This window comes from Lagenorhynchus albirostris, chromosome 1 (genome assembly GCF_949774975.1).
Source record: "Lagenorhynchus albirostris chromosome 1, mLagAlb1.1, whole genome shotgun sequence".
NCBI lineage: Eukaryota > Metazoa > Chordata > Mammalia > Artiodactyla > Delphinidae > Lagenorhynchus > Lagenorhynchus albirostris.
Genome location: NC_083095.1, coordinates 123,622,555 through 123,636,391, shown reverse-complemented (window position 1 = coordinate 123,636,391; position 13,837 = coordinate 123,622,555). Strand labels below are relative to the sequence as shown.

General features: G+C 53.7%; 1 protein-coding gene across 7 annotated transcripts in view; it reads left to right on the top strand.

Moving 5' to 3' along the window:
* The window catches only part of IGDCC4 (immunoglobulin superfamily DCC subclass member 4), a 38,337-nt gene that overhangs the window by 18,004 nt on the left and 6,496 nt on the right, over positions 1-13,837 (top strand). For 6 of the 7 annotated variants that reach the window (XR_009541065.1, XM_060152100.1, XM_060152090.1 and 3 more), the window contains exons 5-16: positions 416-556; positions 3,797-3,952; positions 4,688-5,101; positions 5,613-5,777; positions 6,325-6,462; positions 7,324-7,497; positions 8,428-8,667; positions 8,799-8,900; positions 10,406-10,589; positions 11,258-11,385; positions 13,173-13,343; positions 13,599-13,736. Coding sequence is in view for 6 of the 7 variants with exons in the window: in XM_060152100.1 (XP_060008083.1) it covers positions 416-556; positions 3,797-3,952; positions 4,688-5,101; positions 5,613-5,777; positions 6,325-6,462; positions 7,324-7,497; positions 8,428-8,667; positions 8,799-8,900; positions 10,406-10,589; positions 11,258-11,385; positions 13,173-13,343; positions 13,599-13,736 (2,151 nt within the window). In the remaining variant the exon portion in view is untranslated. The remainder of the gene's footprint in view (positions 1-415; positions 557-3,796; positions 3,953-4,687; positions 5,102-5,612; positions 5,778-6,324; positions 6,463-7,323; positions 7,498-8,427; positions 8,668-8,798; positions 8,901-10,405; positions 10,590-11,257; positions 11,386-13,172; positions 13,344-13,598; positions 13,737-13,837) is intronic. The other variant, XM_060152061.1, reaches the window with a different exon arrangement.

Sequence of the window (13,837 nt, the reverse complement as noted above, 5' to 3'; positions counted from 1 at the left end):
TCGAGGCCCTCTGGAGAACGGACTTGCCAGAACTAGAAACTATAACTGTTGACTCCAAGTCCAGACTCCAAGTCTACTTTTTTTTTTTTCTTTTGTTTTAAACTGGGGTATAGTTGTTTCCAAGTCTACTCTTGACTCTGCTGGTTCTCTGCCCGGAGGGTGGCTTCAATCTGACAGGGGAGAATGGGGGTGGTGTGTCGGAGGTCGGGTTATTCCTCTCCTGGCTCCCAGAGAAAGAGCTCTGAGTTCCAGTCCCAGCTCTGCTGAACTATGCAGCTGCTTTCCCATCTGTCAGATGGAACCCTGGCTGCTCCCTGCCCCACCTGCCTCACCAGGTGACTGTAAGCATCAGGTGAGGTGCTGCATGTGAAGATGCCTGATGGTAAAGCTGCCTGCTGGCCTGCCCTCTCTTCAGGGTCCCTGGCATCCATCGGGGGGCAGGACGTGGTCATTGTGGCAGCCCCGGAGAACACCACCGTGGTGTCTGGCCAGAGTGTGGTGATGGAGTGTGTGGCCTCTGCTGACCCCACCCCTTTCGTGTCCTGGGTCCGACAGGGTAAGTGGAGAGAGGGGACCTGAGGGCATGGGAGAGGAAGGGTGTGGCATCTCACACATCCCCAAGTCAAGGAGCTATAAGGGTGACCATGCAATGGTCACCGACCTTTGGTATGGTAGGAACTAACTCCTGTCCCAGGGCTGAGTGTGGGTAGGGAGCCTGGACAAAATTAATCATCAATCCGTGTAGCAAGTTTCCTTTACGAAGCGCACTAAGTCTGCCACTCACAAAATCACTCGTGAGACCTTACTTGGCGGGTGGGGCACTGGGCTCGGTTTTCCACGCTATGTTTCCAGTCCTCACAACAGTGAATGTGTGAGAGCTGGAAAGGGGCCAGCGAGTCAGGTGGAACTTGGACCCTCTGCTGGTCTGTTTAACTACACAGCACCTCCTGGTCCACCCAGTGTGCTGCCGCCTTCGTGTGCCTGGCTTCATGCTGGGCACAGTGAATAAAAAAGGGGGGGGCCTGCCCTCTGAACTCACAGTCTGTTTAAGGGAGATAAGCACACATCCGTGACAAGACGCTTGACAGTATCAGGCAGCAAGTGATGAGTGCCAGGTGGGAATGCGTTACAGGAGATGCTATCGATGCTATCAGGGTAATGAGGGTGCCGGCCAAACGTCACCTTGCAGTCTACTGAGCATGCAACCTACTCTCCTGCTGGAGCCCTTGGAGGAGGGTAGGGGCCAGGGCTATTATTCCCAGAGGGCAGATGAGGAACCTGAGGCTCAGAGAGGAAGGTAGAAAGCCAGGACCCAAACTTTAGAGCCTGTTCTCTTTCTGGTACACCACCCCTTACAGCCCTGTATGGAAGAAAAGCAAGGATTATTTTTGTTTCCATTTGAGATAAGTGACTTGTGCCAAGTTGATGGCAGAAGTAAGTCTTAAACCCAGCTCTTTTTTTTTTTTTTTAATTTATTTATTTGGCTGCGCCCGGTCTTAGTTGCGGCACACGGCATCTTTGTTGCGGCATACGGAATCTTTTAGTTGTGGCATGTGGGATCTAGTTCCCCGATCAGGGATCGAACCCGGGCCCTCTGCATTGGGAGCTCAGAATCTTACCCACTGGACCACCAGAAAGTCCCAAACCCAGCTCTTTTTACCCTTTTTCCCCTGGTTCAGTATACGACTCCACACTGCCTTCTTTTTGTAAGTTTGTATCTCACATTCAAGACTATGTCGTGATGAATACATAGAGTTTAAAGAAAAATAATAACCCAAATGACTACATACCCCCACCGAGCTGATGAGAAAGAACAGTGCTGGTATCTGTGCCTCCCTGACCTGTCCGGCCTCCTTGGACTTGTGACACTTGCCTAGTTAGGGGGATCCTGGGGCCAGCAGGACCCTCGTACTATTATTGCAGTAAGCCTGTTGTGTCACCCAGAAGTTCTATTATCAGTGTTTCTCAAATCCTGACCAGGCATCAAGATGACCCAGGGAGCTTCTTTTTTTTTTTTAGTTTTTAATTTTTTAAAAAATTTTTATTGGAGTATAGTTGATTTGCAATGTTGTGTTAGTTTCAAGTGTACAGCAAAGTAAATCAGTTATACATAGACATATAGCCACTCTTTTTTAGGTTCTTTTCCCATATAAGTCATTACAGAGTATTAGGTAGAGTTCCCTGTGCTATACAATAGGTCCTTATTAGTTGTCTATTTTATATATAGTAGTGTGTACTATATGTCAGTCCCAATCCCAGGGAGCATCTTAAAACTGCGGACTCCCTCCATGTATGCCTGGAGAGTCATGACCCAGGATTTTTAATGCTTAACAAGTGTCTGAGGTCCTTCTACAGAAAGTGTGGTCTTTGGACCTACCTCCTGGCCATAGTTAGAAATGCAGAATCTGGGGTGCCCTAGGCCTCTGCATCTTAACAAGGTCTCCTGAGATTCTGTGATTTGTGTACACAGTAAGGATTTGAGCATTGCTGTCCCAGAGGGTCCTGACACCTGTGGCTCTGGGATCTCACTTGGAGAAACTCTGCTAATAGCACTCCTGGACAGAGACTGGGAAGAGAGAAGCTGGAAATGGACTTCATTCCTGCCCCTGGGCACTGTTCCTTTTCTAGGAACTTACTCAACTAAGTCTAGGAACTTACTCAACTAAGTCAGAGGGGCATTGCTTTTTTGTTTTGTTTTGTTTTCTTCTGATGGCAAAAGTTGTACGTATTCATTGTAGAAAACTAGGGAAAAGGAGAAACAGAAAACATCCCACCACTCGGAGATTAAAATTGTTAACATATGAGCATATTTTCTTCCAGATTTTTTTCTATGCACATGTACATTTTTCCCCAAAATTGAAAGCGTGCTTACTTACAATTCCAAGTCCTATTTTCATTCAACAGTATATCATAAACATCTCCCCATCTTTAAAACTTTTTCGAAAATAATTTTAATAACTATGATAGTCCATCATTTGAATGTCACCATAATTTAAGTTGCTAGTTCCTGCTATTGAATTTTTAAGTCCTTCCCAGTTGTCCACTATTACAGTTAACACTGCAGTGATCAGCCCCGTTCACAGCTCCCCACCACAGAGTGCCCACAAGTGGAATCCTGGTTTCAAGGTCAAGGTGGAGCCCCTGTTAGCCCTATCAGCATTTACCCTTTCTCATACTATTTTTAAAAACTTTCCCAATTTGATGGGTGAAAATGAACATCTGTGTTTTGATGTGCATGTCTTTGATTTTGTGAAGTTGAACACTTTTTTGTTTATTGGCCATTTGCATTTCTTCCCTGGATTTTCTGTTCAGGTCCATAAGGGAAGGGCTTTTAAAATGGTTTTCACTTCACATCAAGATAAAAGTCTGCACAGATTCAGATCTTTGGTTCTGGTCCAGACCTTTCCAGCCGTATGTTCATCATAGCACTGGGCTAAGACCATATGGGAGGAGTGTCCTTCTTGAGAGAAATGAATTTAATAATAATGGTAATGGTAATAACTGACCGGTGTACTGAGCACTTCTTATGTGCCTGCATTGTGCCGGCCAGGCCCACAGACTTTATTCGTTACGCTCTCAGAGCAGCCCTTCCAGCGAGGGACCATCTCCCCATTTTACAGACAGAGGCACTAAGGGCTCAGAGGAAGTCATCGGTCTAGCAAGTGGAGGAACTGAGATCCCAGCCAGCGACTGTTGTGTTCTCTTAACCCGGGTGTAGAGGGTCTCCCGAGATCCGGAGAGTGGATGGAGGGGCAGCCCTCAGCTCCCCCCTCCAGCGCTCTCCCTCCTCCCGCAGATGGGAAGCCCATCTCCACCGATGTCATCGTCCTGGGCCGCACCAACTTACTAATCACCAGCGCGCAGCCCCGGCACTCCGGCGTCTACGTCTGCCGAGCTAACAAGCCCCGCACGCGCGACTTCGCAACCGCAGCCGCAGAGCTCCGCGTGCTGGGTGAGGAGGGGAGGAGGGTGAGGGAGGGCGAAAGACCGCGGAGTAGGTGTGAGGGAGACCGGACTGGGGCGGGTTAGCTAGGGCGGGGCCGGGAGGAGAGGGGAGGGGGGTAAAGGGGCGAGTGGGTGTGTCAGAGGGACTGAGGGGCGGTGCTGGAGGATGAAAAAGGGATAAGGCGGGGGGTGGGGCATTGGAGGGGACAGACTAGGTAATTAGAGGAGAGGAAGTGGTGGAAAGAGATTGGAGGATGGAGTGGGGGCAGAGGGGAGGGGTGGTCTGGGTGGGACCCAGGTAATGTGGGGAGGGGTGGGACTGAGGTTACTCGGGGGAGATGGAGTGGTCTGGGAGGAGAAAACTAGGGGCAGGGTTGCTCAGGGCTGGCTGAGGGGTAAATCTGATAGGTAAGGGATACTGGGAGGTAGGGGAGAAGGAAATGGTAAGTGCGGGAGCAGGGTTAGATCCAGGAGGAACCAGGGTATTTAGGGGAGGCCGAGGAGGCCTGGGGACAACTCGGAGAGAGAAAGAGAATGGTCAGTGTGGGGCTGGGGTAAAAGGCGGAAGAGAGCTAGAGCTGCACTGCCGAGGGTATTTTGGGGGGACGGGTGAGTCAGGAAGCTGTTAGAATGAGTGGAGAGGATGCGGGAGTCCGTCGGGGTGTCCGTCGGGTATTGGGGGCGGGAGCCAGTGCCCCTGGTGGCCGGAGCGCGCGGTCAGCGTCCCCCTCCCCTCCCCCAGCCGCCCCTGTCATCTCGCAGGCGCCGGAGGCGCTGTCACGGACGCGGGCGAGCACCGCGCGCTTCGTGTGCCGCGCGTCCGGGGAGCCGCGGCCCACGCTGCGCTGGCTGCACGACGGAGAGCCGCTGCGGCCCAACGGGCGCGTCAAGGTGCAGGGCGGCGGCGGCAGCCTGGTCATCACGCAGATCGGCCTGCAGGACGCCGGCTACTACCAGTGCGTGGCCGAGAATGGCGCGGGCACGGCGTGCGCCGCCGCGCCTCTGGCAGTAGTGGTGCGCGAGGGGCTGCCCAGCGCTCCCACGCGGGTCACCGCCACGCCGCTGAGCAGCTCCGCCGTTCTGGTGGCCTGGGAGCGGCCCGAGCTGCACAGCGAGCAGATCATCGGCTTCTCCCTCCACTACCAGAAGGCACGGGGTAAGTCTCCCCGGGGCTAAGAGGCCCCAGCAAAGACCTACTCGGGGGCTCTGGGGGGCGGGGAGGGGCGCGGCACAGGCTGGATGATTGAAGGGTTGCCTTTGGGGATAGGATAGAACGGGATGGGGTGGGAACCCACAGGAGAGACCTGTGTAGAAATGGGTTAGTACATTTCTCCCTCAGCCACAGTTTGTTATAAGAGAGGAGGGAGAGGATGCTTCTCCTCCCAGGGAAAGTGGCTTGGCATTCCTGGAGCCAGCTTGTTAATTGCAGCAGGAGTCACTTCAGTTAGAGGCTAGAAGGGACTTCCTGACCAGTGGAGGAATTAATACAGTGGGACTAGAAGTCAGGGGAGTTTATACTCTCCCACTGAGATTATCTGGAATGATTTAGCTGTAAAGAGGCTATTCTAGGGACTGGGACAATATAAAGGATCCCTAGACAGCTTCCAGCTGGCGAGCCCTCAGGGGTTGCCCTGTGACAGACTGTCCTCTAACCCTAACCCACTCAGGCATGGACAATGTGGAATACCAGTTTGCAGTGAACAATGACACCACTGAGCTACAGGTTCGGGACCTGGAACCCAACACAGACTATGAGTTCTACGTGGTGGCCTACTCGCAGCTGGGGGCCAGCCGCACCTCCACCCCAGCACTGGTCCACACACTGGATGATGGTAGGACCTCTGCACCTGCAGTGGGCACCTTGGGGCCCAGAGAATTCCCTGGGGATGGTAGCTCAGCTTCACTTTACTAGTGTTCGCCAAGGCACTTTTACCTGCGTTATGCCGTATTTTGTGCCCTGTAAGGGAGTGGGCGAGGGTTCTTCTCCTTAATTTACAGTTGGGAAAACTGAGGCCCAGAAAATTAGTGACTTGCCCAAGGTCAGTAGTACAGCTGGGACTTGAGCCCAGGTCTCATGATTGCCTGTATCAGATGGCCCTTCTCCCCGACACCCACGTACCATCCAGTCAGACAGGAGCCAGTGACGATCCATCGGATGTAGACGATTGTGCCCCCAACCTTATTCTGGCTTCAGGGTGGGAAGGATGTCCCCTCATCTCCAGCTTGGGGCTCCCCTGAGAGGCTCCCTTTCCTCCCTCAGATCCTGGTCCTGGGCCTACTTCTGACTTGCTGTGTGACCTGGGCAAGTCTCTGACCACTCCTGGGCCTCACCTTCCACGTCGGTGGAGCAGAGCTCACGTAGATGTTCTTCTGTCTCAGTCCCCAGTGCAGCGCCCCAGCTCTCCCTGTCCAGCCCCAACCCCTCGGACGTCAGGGTGGTATGGCTGCCCCTGCCCCCCAGCCTGAGCAATGGGCAGGTGGTGAAGTACAAGATAGAGTACGGTTTGGGAAAGGAAGGTGAGTGGGGGCAGGACACGGGCTCCACCTGGCTGGGAATCATTGGTGTGAGGGGTTGATCAGAGTGGCTGGGGGCCTGAGCAGAGCTGTGGAGTAGGGCAAGGTGAACCTGGAAAGGGGGAAGGTGGGCTGGGGGTTGGGAGGGCAGGAGAGAAAGGGAAGGCGAAGAGGGCTAGCTCAAGACAGGGGGAGGCCTGGGGTCTAGCCCCACCTCCTCTACGGCTGCAGTGTGTAATCCTGTTGAGTCCCGGCCTCAGTGTCTTTGTGAAATGAGGCAGGTAACCTAGGTAATCCCTGGGGTCCCTTCCAGCTCAAAAATCAGATGAGGGATAGGGAGGTGGAGGGTGTGCTTGTGGGATTGAGAGAAATGAGGCATGGGGGTGTGTGTGTTAGGACAGATGTCAGGAATCTAGGGGAGGAGGTGTGAAAGGGATGGAGAGATTGGAGAAGGCAAGTGGCTGGGGGCCAGGATGAGGGTGGGGAGGGAGGGAAGGGTGGGGAAGGGGGCTTGGGTGGTTGGCAGGGCTCCGGAAGGTAGGTGGTGCTTGATGGCCTTCACAGCCAGTGCCTCATGCCAGCACCCTGGTGTGTGTGTGGGGGGGATTGGTTACTGACAGCTCCTGGGGCGGCGGGGAGTATGTGCCATGATCCTTCCCGCTCTGAGCCGAGGCTGATGGCTGTGTCAGCCAGAGTTGGAGGCCCAGGAGTCAGCCCTGGAGCATGGAGTCCGTCCGGGCACTGAGGGTTTTAGGCTCCGATGGGCCCTGAGGAACCAGGACCTGAGGTGGAAAAGTCAGTGTAGGGGAGTTTAGGAGTCCTGGTCCTTAGGTGGCCACCCAGAGCCAGTCTCTTCTGTCCCAGCAGATCAGATTTTCTCCATCGAGGTGCCAGGGAATGAGACACAGTTTACACTGAACTCGCTTCAGCCCAACAAAGTGTATCGAGTGCGGATTTCGGCCGGCACAGGGACCGGCTACGGGGCCCCCTCCCAGTGGATGCAGCACAGGACGCCCAGTGTGCATAACCAGAGCCACGGTACGGGGTCAGAGGGGACAGTTGGGGTGATGCGTGTGCCTATGTATGTATGTGTATGTTTGCCCTTGGAACCCAGACCCAGCCGCCTCCTCCATCAGAGACGTTCCATGGCTCCCCCTGCTCGATGGGCAAGGGAGGATGGGCGAAGAGGCGAAGGGCTAGCTTTTGCAGACACCCCTGAGCTCCTGTTTCCTTTCCATCTGCTGTGTGACTTTGGACAGACCATTCACAACTCTAAGACTTCATTTACTGCCAGGTGTGGCACGAGGATTAATTAATGTAAACAAAATGTTTAGTACATAATTAGAACTTGTTAAATAGTAGCTGCTTCCATGATGATGATCGCGGGTTTGGCTGAGAGGCCCAACAGTAGAGTGGTTAAATGCACTCAAGACCTGGCGCACATACTATCCGTGTGACCTTGGGCAAGTTACTTTTACGAGCCTCAGTTTTCTTATCTGTAAAACACGGATAATAGTGCTTTCGTTATTTTATAGGGTTGTGAGAACAGCATCAGACACATAGTGAGCTGCCCCACTCTTAGGCTTCCAAGTAGGGCTCCCCACTTCCAATGGCTCCATCCCTCCTTCCCGGCTTTAGCAATCCCTGGGATCCCCTACCTGCCGGTACTCATGCATTCATTCCTTCAGAAGAATTCTAGAGCCCTGCTCCAAGCGAGGTGCTGTCAGCCCTGCCCCAGAGGTGCTCCTTGCTGACCTCTTTGCAAATGCCCGGGAGACATCCTTGCATTCCCAGCACTTGTGGAAGAGTGAGGTGTGCTCTAGACCGAGCCTGGGCCTGGCCCTTAGGCCGGTGGCTGAACGGTGATGCACTGGGAGAAGGCTGGCAAGGCTGTCACTCAATGCTGTCTTCCTGCTTTTTGCTTCCTCCTGTCTCTTCCCCCCTCCCTTCCTGCGCCTCTGCCCGCAGTCCCTTTTGCCCCTGCAGAGCTGAAGGTACGGGCAAGGATGGAGTCCCTGGTCGTATCATGGCAGCCACCCCCTCACCCTGCTCAGATCTCTGGCTACAAACTGTACTGGCGAGAGGTGGGGACAGAGGAGGAGGAGGCAGATGGCGAGGGCCCTCCAGGGGGCCGTGGAGACCAGGCTTGGGATGTGGGTCCTGTCCGGCTCAAGAAGAAAGTGAAGCAGTATGAGCTGACCCAGCTAGGTGAGGAGGGCCCGGTGGGGAGGGATGAGATGGACATAGCTCCAGTGGGAGACTGGACAAGCGGGGTCAGTGGCTGGAGATGACCCCAGAGGTTCCTCTAGCCAGTGAGTGACCCCCATGACCTTCCCCAGTCCCTGGCCAGCTGTACGAGGTGAAGCTCGTGGCATTCAACAAACACGAGGATGGCTATGCGGCAGTGTGGAAGGGCAAGACGGAAAAGGCTCCCACCCCAGGTGAGGGGGCTGGGGAAGCGGGGGAGGAGGTCTCAGTCAACAGGATGGCCTCCTTTCCCTTTCCTCTGGGCCAGCTCTGGTGGTCAGGTTGTCTGGAAGCTTCAGCTACCCACACACCCATTCTACTAGGCTCTTCTAGGCTACAGAGAGAAGCTCCAGCTTGTGCACTGTCTTGTAGGTCTGCTCACCGTGTTTTCATTATCCATGAACAGTGCTAATACGGAAGGTTTGGACAGAGAAAAACCCCATGGTTCATCAGTGACTTCTGACTCCAAGTTTGACCTTTAAACACTTTTTAAAATACATCCACCTACATTGCACCGTCTATCAGATTATTCCTCTGCTCTAGGGAGGGAGGGTATCCCTTTGTGGCCCACCAGGAAACTGAGGCTCAGGATCTTAGCTGGGGCCGCTGCAACAAAACATTATAGACTGGGTGGCTTGAACAACCAGTTCTGGAGGCCGGGAAGTCCAAGATCGAGACCCCAGAAGAGCCAGTGTCTGGTGAAGACCTGCTTCCTGCTTCGTAGACCATAGGCCGTCTTCTCGCTGTGTCCTCACATGGCAGAAAGAGGGTTGGAGAGTTCCCTGGGGTCTCTTTTATAAGGGCACTGTTATAGACTGAAAATGTGTGTCACCCCAGAATTCATATGCTGAAACCCTCCACTCCAATGTGATATAACAGGAGGTAATTAGGATTAGATGATGTCATGAGGGTGGAGCCTTCATGAATGGGATTAGCACCCTTATAAGAGTCACAAGAGAGCTTGCTTCCCTTTTCTGCTCTGAAGATACAGTGAGAAGTCAATTGTCTATAACCCAGAAGAGGGCCTTCGCCAGAACTTGACCATGCTGGCACCCTGATCTCAGACTCCAGAACTGTGAGAAATAAATTTCTGTTGTTTATAAGTCACCCAGTCTACGGTTGTTTGTTATAGTAGCCTGAACAGACGAAGACAGGCACTAATCCCTAAGACAGGACCCACCATATGTTCAAATTTCAACATATGAACTTTGGGGGGACACAGACATTCATTCCATGAAACTTTTCTACGTCCTTTACAAACATTAACTAATTTAATCCTCATAACAACCCTATGAGGTGTTGGTACTATTATCTGCCCCACTGACAGAATGGGGAATGGAGACACAGAGAGGTTAATTAACTTCTCCATAGTCACACAGCTACTAAGTGGCAGAGTTGGAATTTGAATCAGGGCAGCCTGGCTCCAGAGTCTGTGCTCTTAATTGCCATGATTTGCTGTCTCTATTACATTCCTACATATTAGTGTTCCGCAGTCTGCTATCTGTATGCTCTTGGCAAAAATCACTTAAATTCTGGGGAGCCTCAGTTTCCTCATCTGTGAAGTGAGAATGGTGCCACCCAACTCACAGGATCAAAAGAGACTGGGTAAAAGAAAGTGCCCTGGGAACTGCAAACCACTATACATATTGAGGGATGAGTATCCTCCCTCCATTCCCACACTCTAATTTTCACCCTCCAGACCTGCCCATCCAGAGAGGGCCACCCCTGCCCCCCGCCCATGTCCATGCGGAATCAAACAGCTCCACATCCATTTGGCTTCGGTGGAAAAAACCAGACTTCACCACAGTCAAGATTGTCAACTACACGGTGCGCTTCAGCCCCTGGGGGCTCAGGAATGCCTCCCTGGTCACCTATTACACCAGGTGGGAAGAGGGGGCTGATGCTGCGAAGGGGGAGGAAGAGCAGACGGTGGGGAAGAAGGCAGCAGGTGGTGATGAGGAGAGGGGACCTGGGGGTTCAGGGACATTTCATGACTCATGTGTTAAACTGGGGGCACATTGAGGGTCTGATGACCAGATGGTACCAGATGGAAAAGGGGCGTCCATCCAGTCCCATCCCCTCACAGGAGAGCCTTGTACTCAACCCTAGGAAATGTCACGCAGGACAGACCTATTTCTTCAACTTCACGTGACGGGGAAGAGACAGCCCAGCTGCTGTCCTGAGAGGTCCCCAGTTAAATGGGGAGACAGAGACCCTGACCTGGGGAGCTGTTTGTTTGGCAGAGGAAACAAAGCATAAAAAGAAATAGATATATACAGTGGCAGCTGAAGTAAAATTAAATCAAGGAAAAGAAGCATCAGAGGTGGTCCCTTGGGTAGAGAATGATGTGGATTAATCCAGGAATGTTTCCTGGAAGAGGGGCCTGGCTTGGGGATTGGACATGGAGCCTGATACATCCAGACCCCTCTGCAGGTCCTCTGCATGGTGTTAGTGGCCCCCGTGGGGCTGGGGTAGGGGAGTAGATTTGGAGGGCCCTGCCCTGCTAGGAGGGTGTGCCTGAGAGCCCTGGTCACGTTTCTTGCCTTGGCAGCTCTGGAGAAGACATCCTCATTGGCGGGCTGAAGCCATTCACCAAATACGAGTTTGCGGTACAGTCCCACGGCGTGGACATGGACGGGCCTTTCGGCTCCGTAGTGGAGCGCTCCACCCTGCCTGACCGTGAGTGGCCACCAGTCCGTCTTTCAGGGAACTCCTTCTTGCCCCAGCATCCCTCTTGTGAAGCGCCCCTCAGAACCCCATGAGTGTCCGTCATTTGCTCTGCATCTCTGTAGGCAGTCCTGTGCTGGTCTTAACCGTTTACTCACAGACATCATAACGTAAGATTTAGAGGAGTGGTTTCTTTTAAGAGGCTGTGGGAAGACCTCAGCGAGCTGTGAGGGGGGCCAGGTCTGGAGGCAGGCGTCCTGGGTTCTGCCTTTGGGTCCCCGTCATCCCCCTGACACACACTGAGACTTAGGCAGTCCCCTTCCCCACGAAGGGCCTGTGGGTCCTCATCTGTCAAAAGAGAGGATGGGACCATTCGCTTTGCAAGTCTGTGACTCTGGAACCCTCTGGAAATGCATCTGAAGACAAGTGGATTTTTTTTTTTTTTTTTTCGGTACGCGGGCCTCTCACTGCTGCGGCCTCTCGCGTTGCGGAGCACAGGCTCCGGACGCGCAGGCCTAGCGGCCATGGCTCACGGGCCTAGCCGCTCCGCGGCATGTGGGATCTTCCCGGACGGGGGCACGAACCCGTGTCCCCTGCATCGGCAGGTGGACTCTCAACCACTGTGCCACCAGGGAAGCCCGACAAGTGGATTTTTGTTCTCACAGCAGAGGCTCTTTGGTGCTTCCAGTCCTAAGACTGCTCACCTTTCTATTGACAGACCTCTGTCCCTGACCTGAAATAGGAAGACACGTGTAGGGTAGGGTGGGGAGGCCCTCTACCCTAATGGATTCACTTTTTTAAAAACTGCTTGCAAGTTGTTTCTCACCCATGCATGACTTCAGTTCTTATGGTCTTAAACTGCGTGTGGAGTTTAGGGAGACACTGGTGTTTTCTCCAAGGAGACTGTATGATACTGGATCCTCAGCACAACTGACCAGGCTATAGAGGGGGGAATGTTTTCTCCTTTCGCAGGTGGGGAGACTGGAGCCTGAGAAGCAGAAAGTCACCTAGGATCAAGGAGGGTTCTGGCAGCCCGTGGTGCTGTGGCTCTGTTATGCCTTAGAGCCCTGGGTCCCCATCCCACCCTCTGTTGGGCCTCGAAAACCTGAGCCCCCAAATCTCTGTCCCTTCCCAACACACCAGCCACCTTGTGTCCCTCCTTCTCCCCCTTCCTCATTCACTCCCACCCCCCAGGATCAACTTCTTCTCTGAAAAAAAAACACAAAGCCTTCCAAGGTGCCGCTTCTCCCACTGTGGTTCCCCAGACCCTGAGGACTTGTGCCAGGGGCAGGCATAGAGGCTACCCAGGGCATCAACCAACTTTACTTGAAGATTTTGGGTGGCAAGGGAAGTTAGGGGAGTTAGGGGAGTTAGGAACTTTAAAGTATTTCAAACACTATTTTTATATTAAATGTTACCACGGAATAGATGAATTTAAAAGAAAAGGTAAGCCTTCCAAAAACTTCTGAGCTCTGCCCCCAGGTCCCTAGAATACCAAGGGTTGAAGACAGTGTCTTCAACCCTTGGAAGTATTTGGGTGTGGAAGTTTGAGGAGCTCTGCTCCAAGGAGTAGAAAAGAGTTTCTGAGAGGGGAGGAATGGTGGTGAAGCCCCCTCCTCGACTGTATTCCAGAAAGTCCCCAGTGAGAGACCAGACCTCATTCTGCTTTGTGGTTTGTGGTTTGTTCCAGTGAAGGAGGAAGCAGGGAGGCTATGTCCTTGTGCCCTGGCTCCCAGCTGCCCCCAGAGCTGGGGCTGTCAGTGACCCTGCCTCTCCCCGTCTCCCCTCCTGACCCCCAGGGCCCTCCACGCCCCCATCTGACCTGCGCCTGAGGCCCCTGACGCCATCCACTGTTCGCCTGCACTGGTGCCCCCCCTCGGAGCCCAACGGCGAGATCGTGGAGTATCTGATTCTCTACAGCAGCAACCGTACCCAGCCTGAGCACCAGTGGACCCTGCTCACCACCGAGGGTGAGGGCTCGCGCCCCACGGCATCCGAGCAAGAGTTTCCCCACCCTCTCCCCACTTTCCAGCCTCCCCAGTGGCTGGTTAGTAGTGAGCTTGCCGCTGAGGTTTGTTCTAGGAGGAGCAGCCAGAAGCTACCGCCTGAGCGGGAGAAGCAGATTCTCTCAGGGCCACTTCCCAGCCCATCCCTGCAGCCCACCCCGACCCAATTCACCAACCCTGCTCTCCCTGCCTTCCCCACGCCCCCCCCCTCCCCGCCAGGAAACATCTTCAGTGCTGAGGTCCACGGCCTCGAGAGCGACACTAGGTACTTCTTCAAGATGGGGGCGCGCACGGAGGTGGGGCCTGGGCCCTTCTCTGGCCTGCAGGATGTGATTACTCTCCAGGAAAAGCTTTCAGGTAAGAGGCAGGAAGGGGTGGGGTCCATCCTGGGGCAGCCCAAGCTCTCCAGAGCCCCCCCCCCCACACACACACAGTTGACTTCTAACCCTCAAGCCATC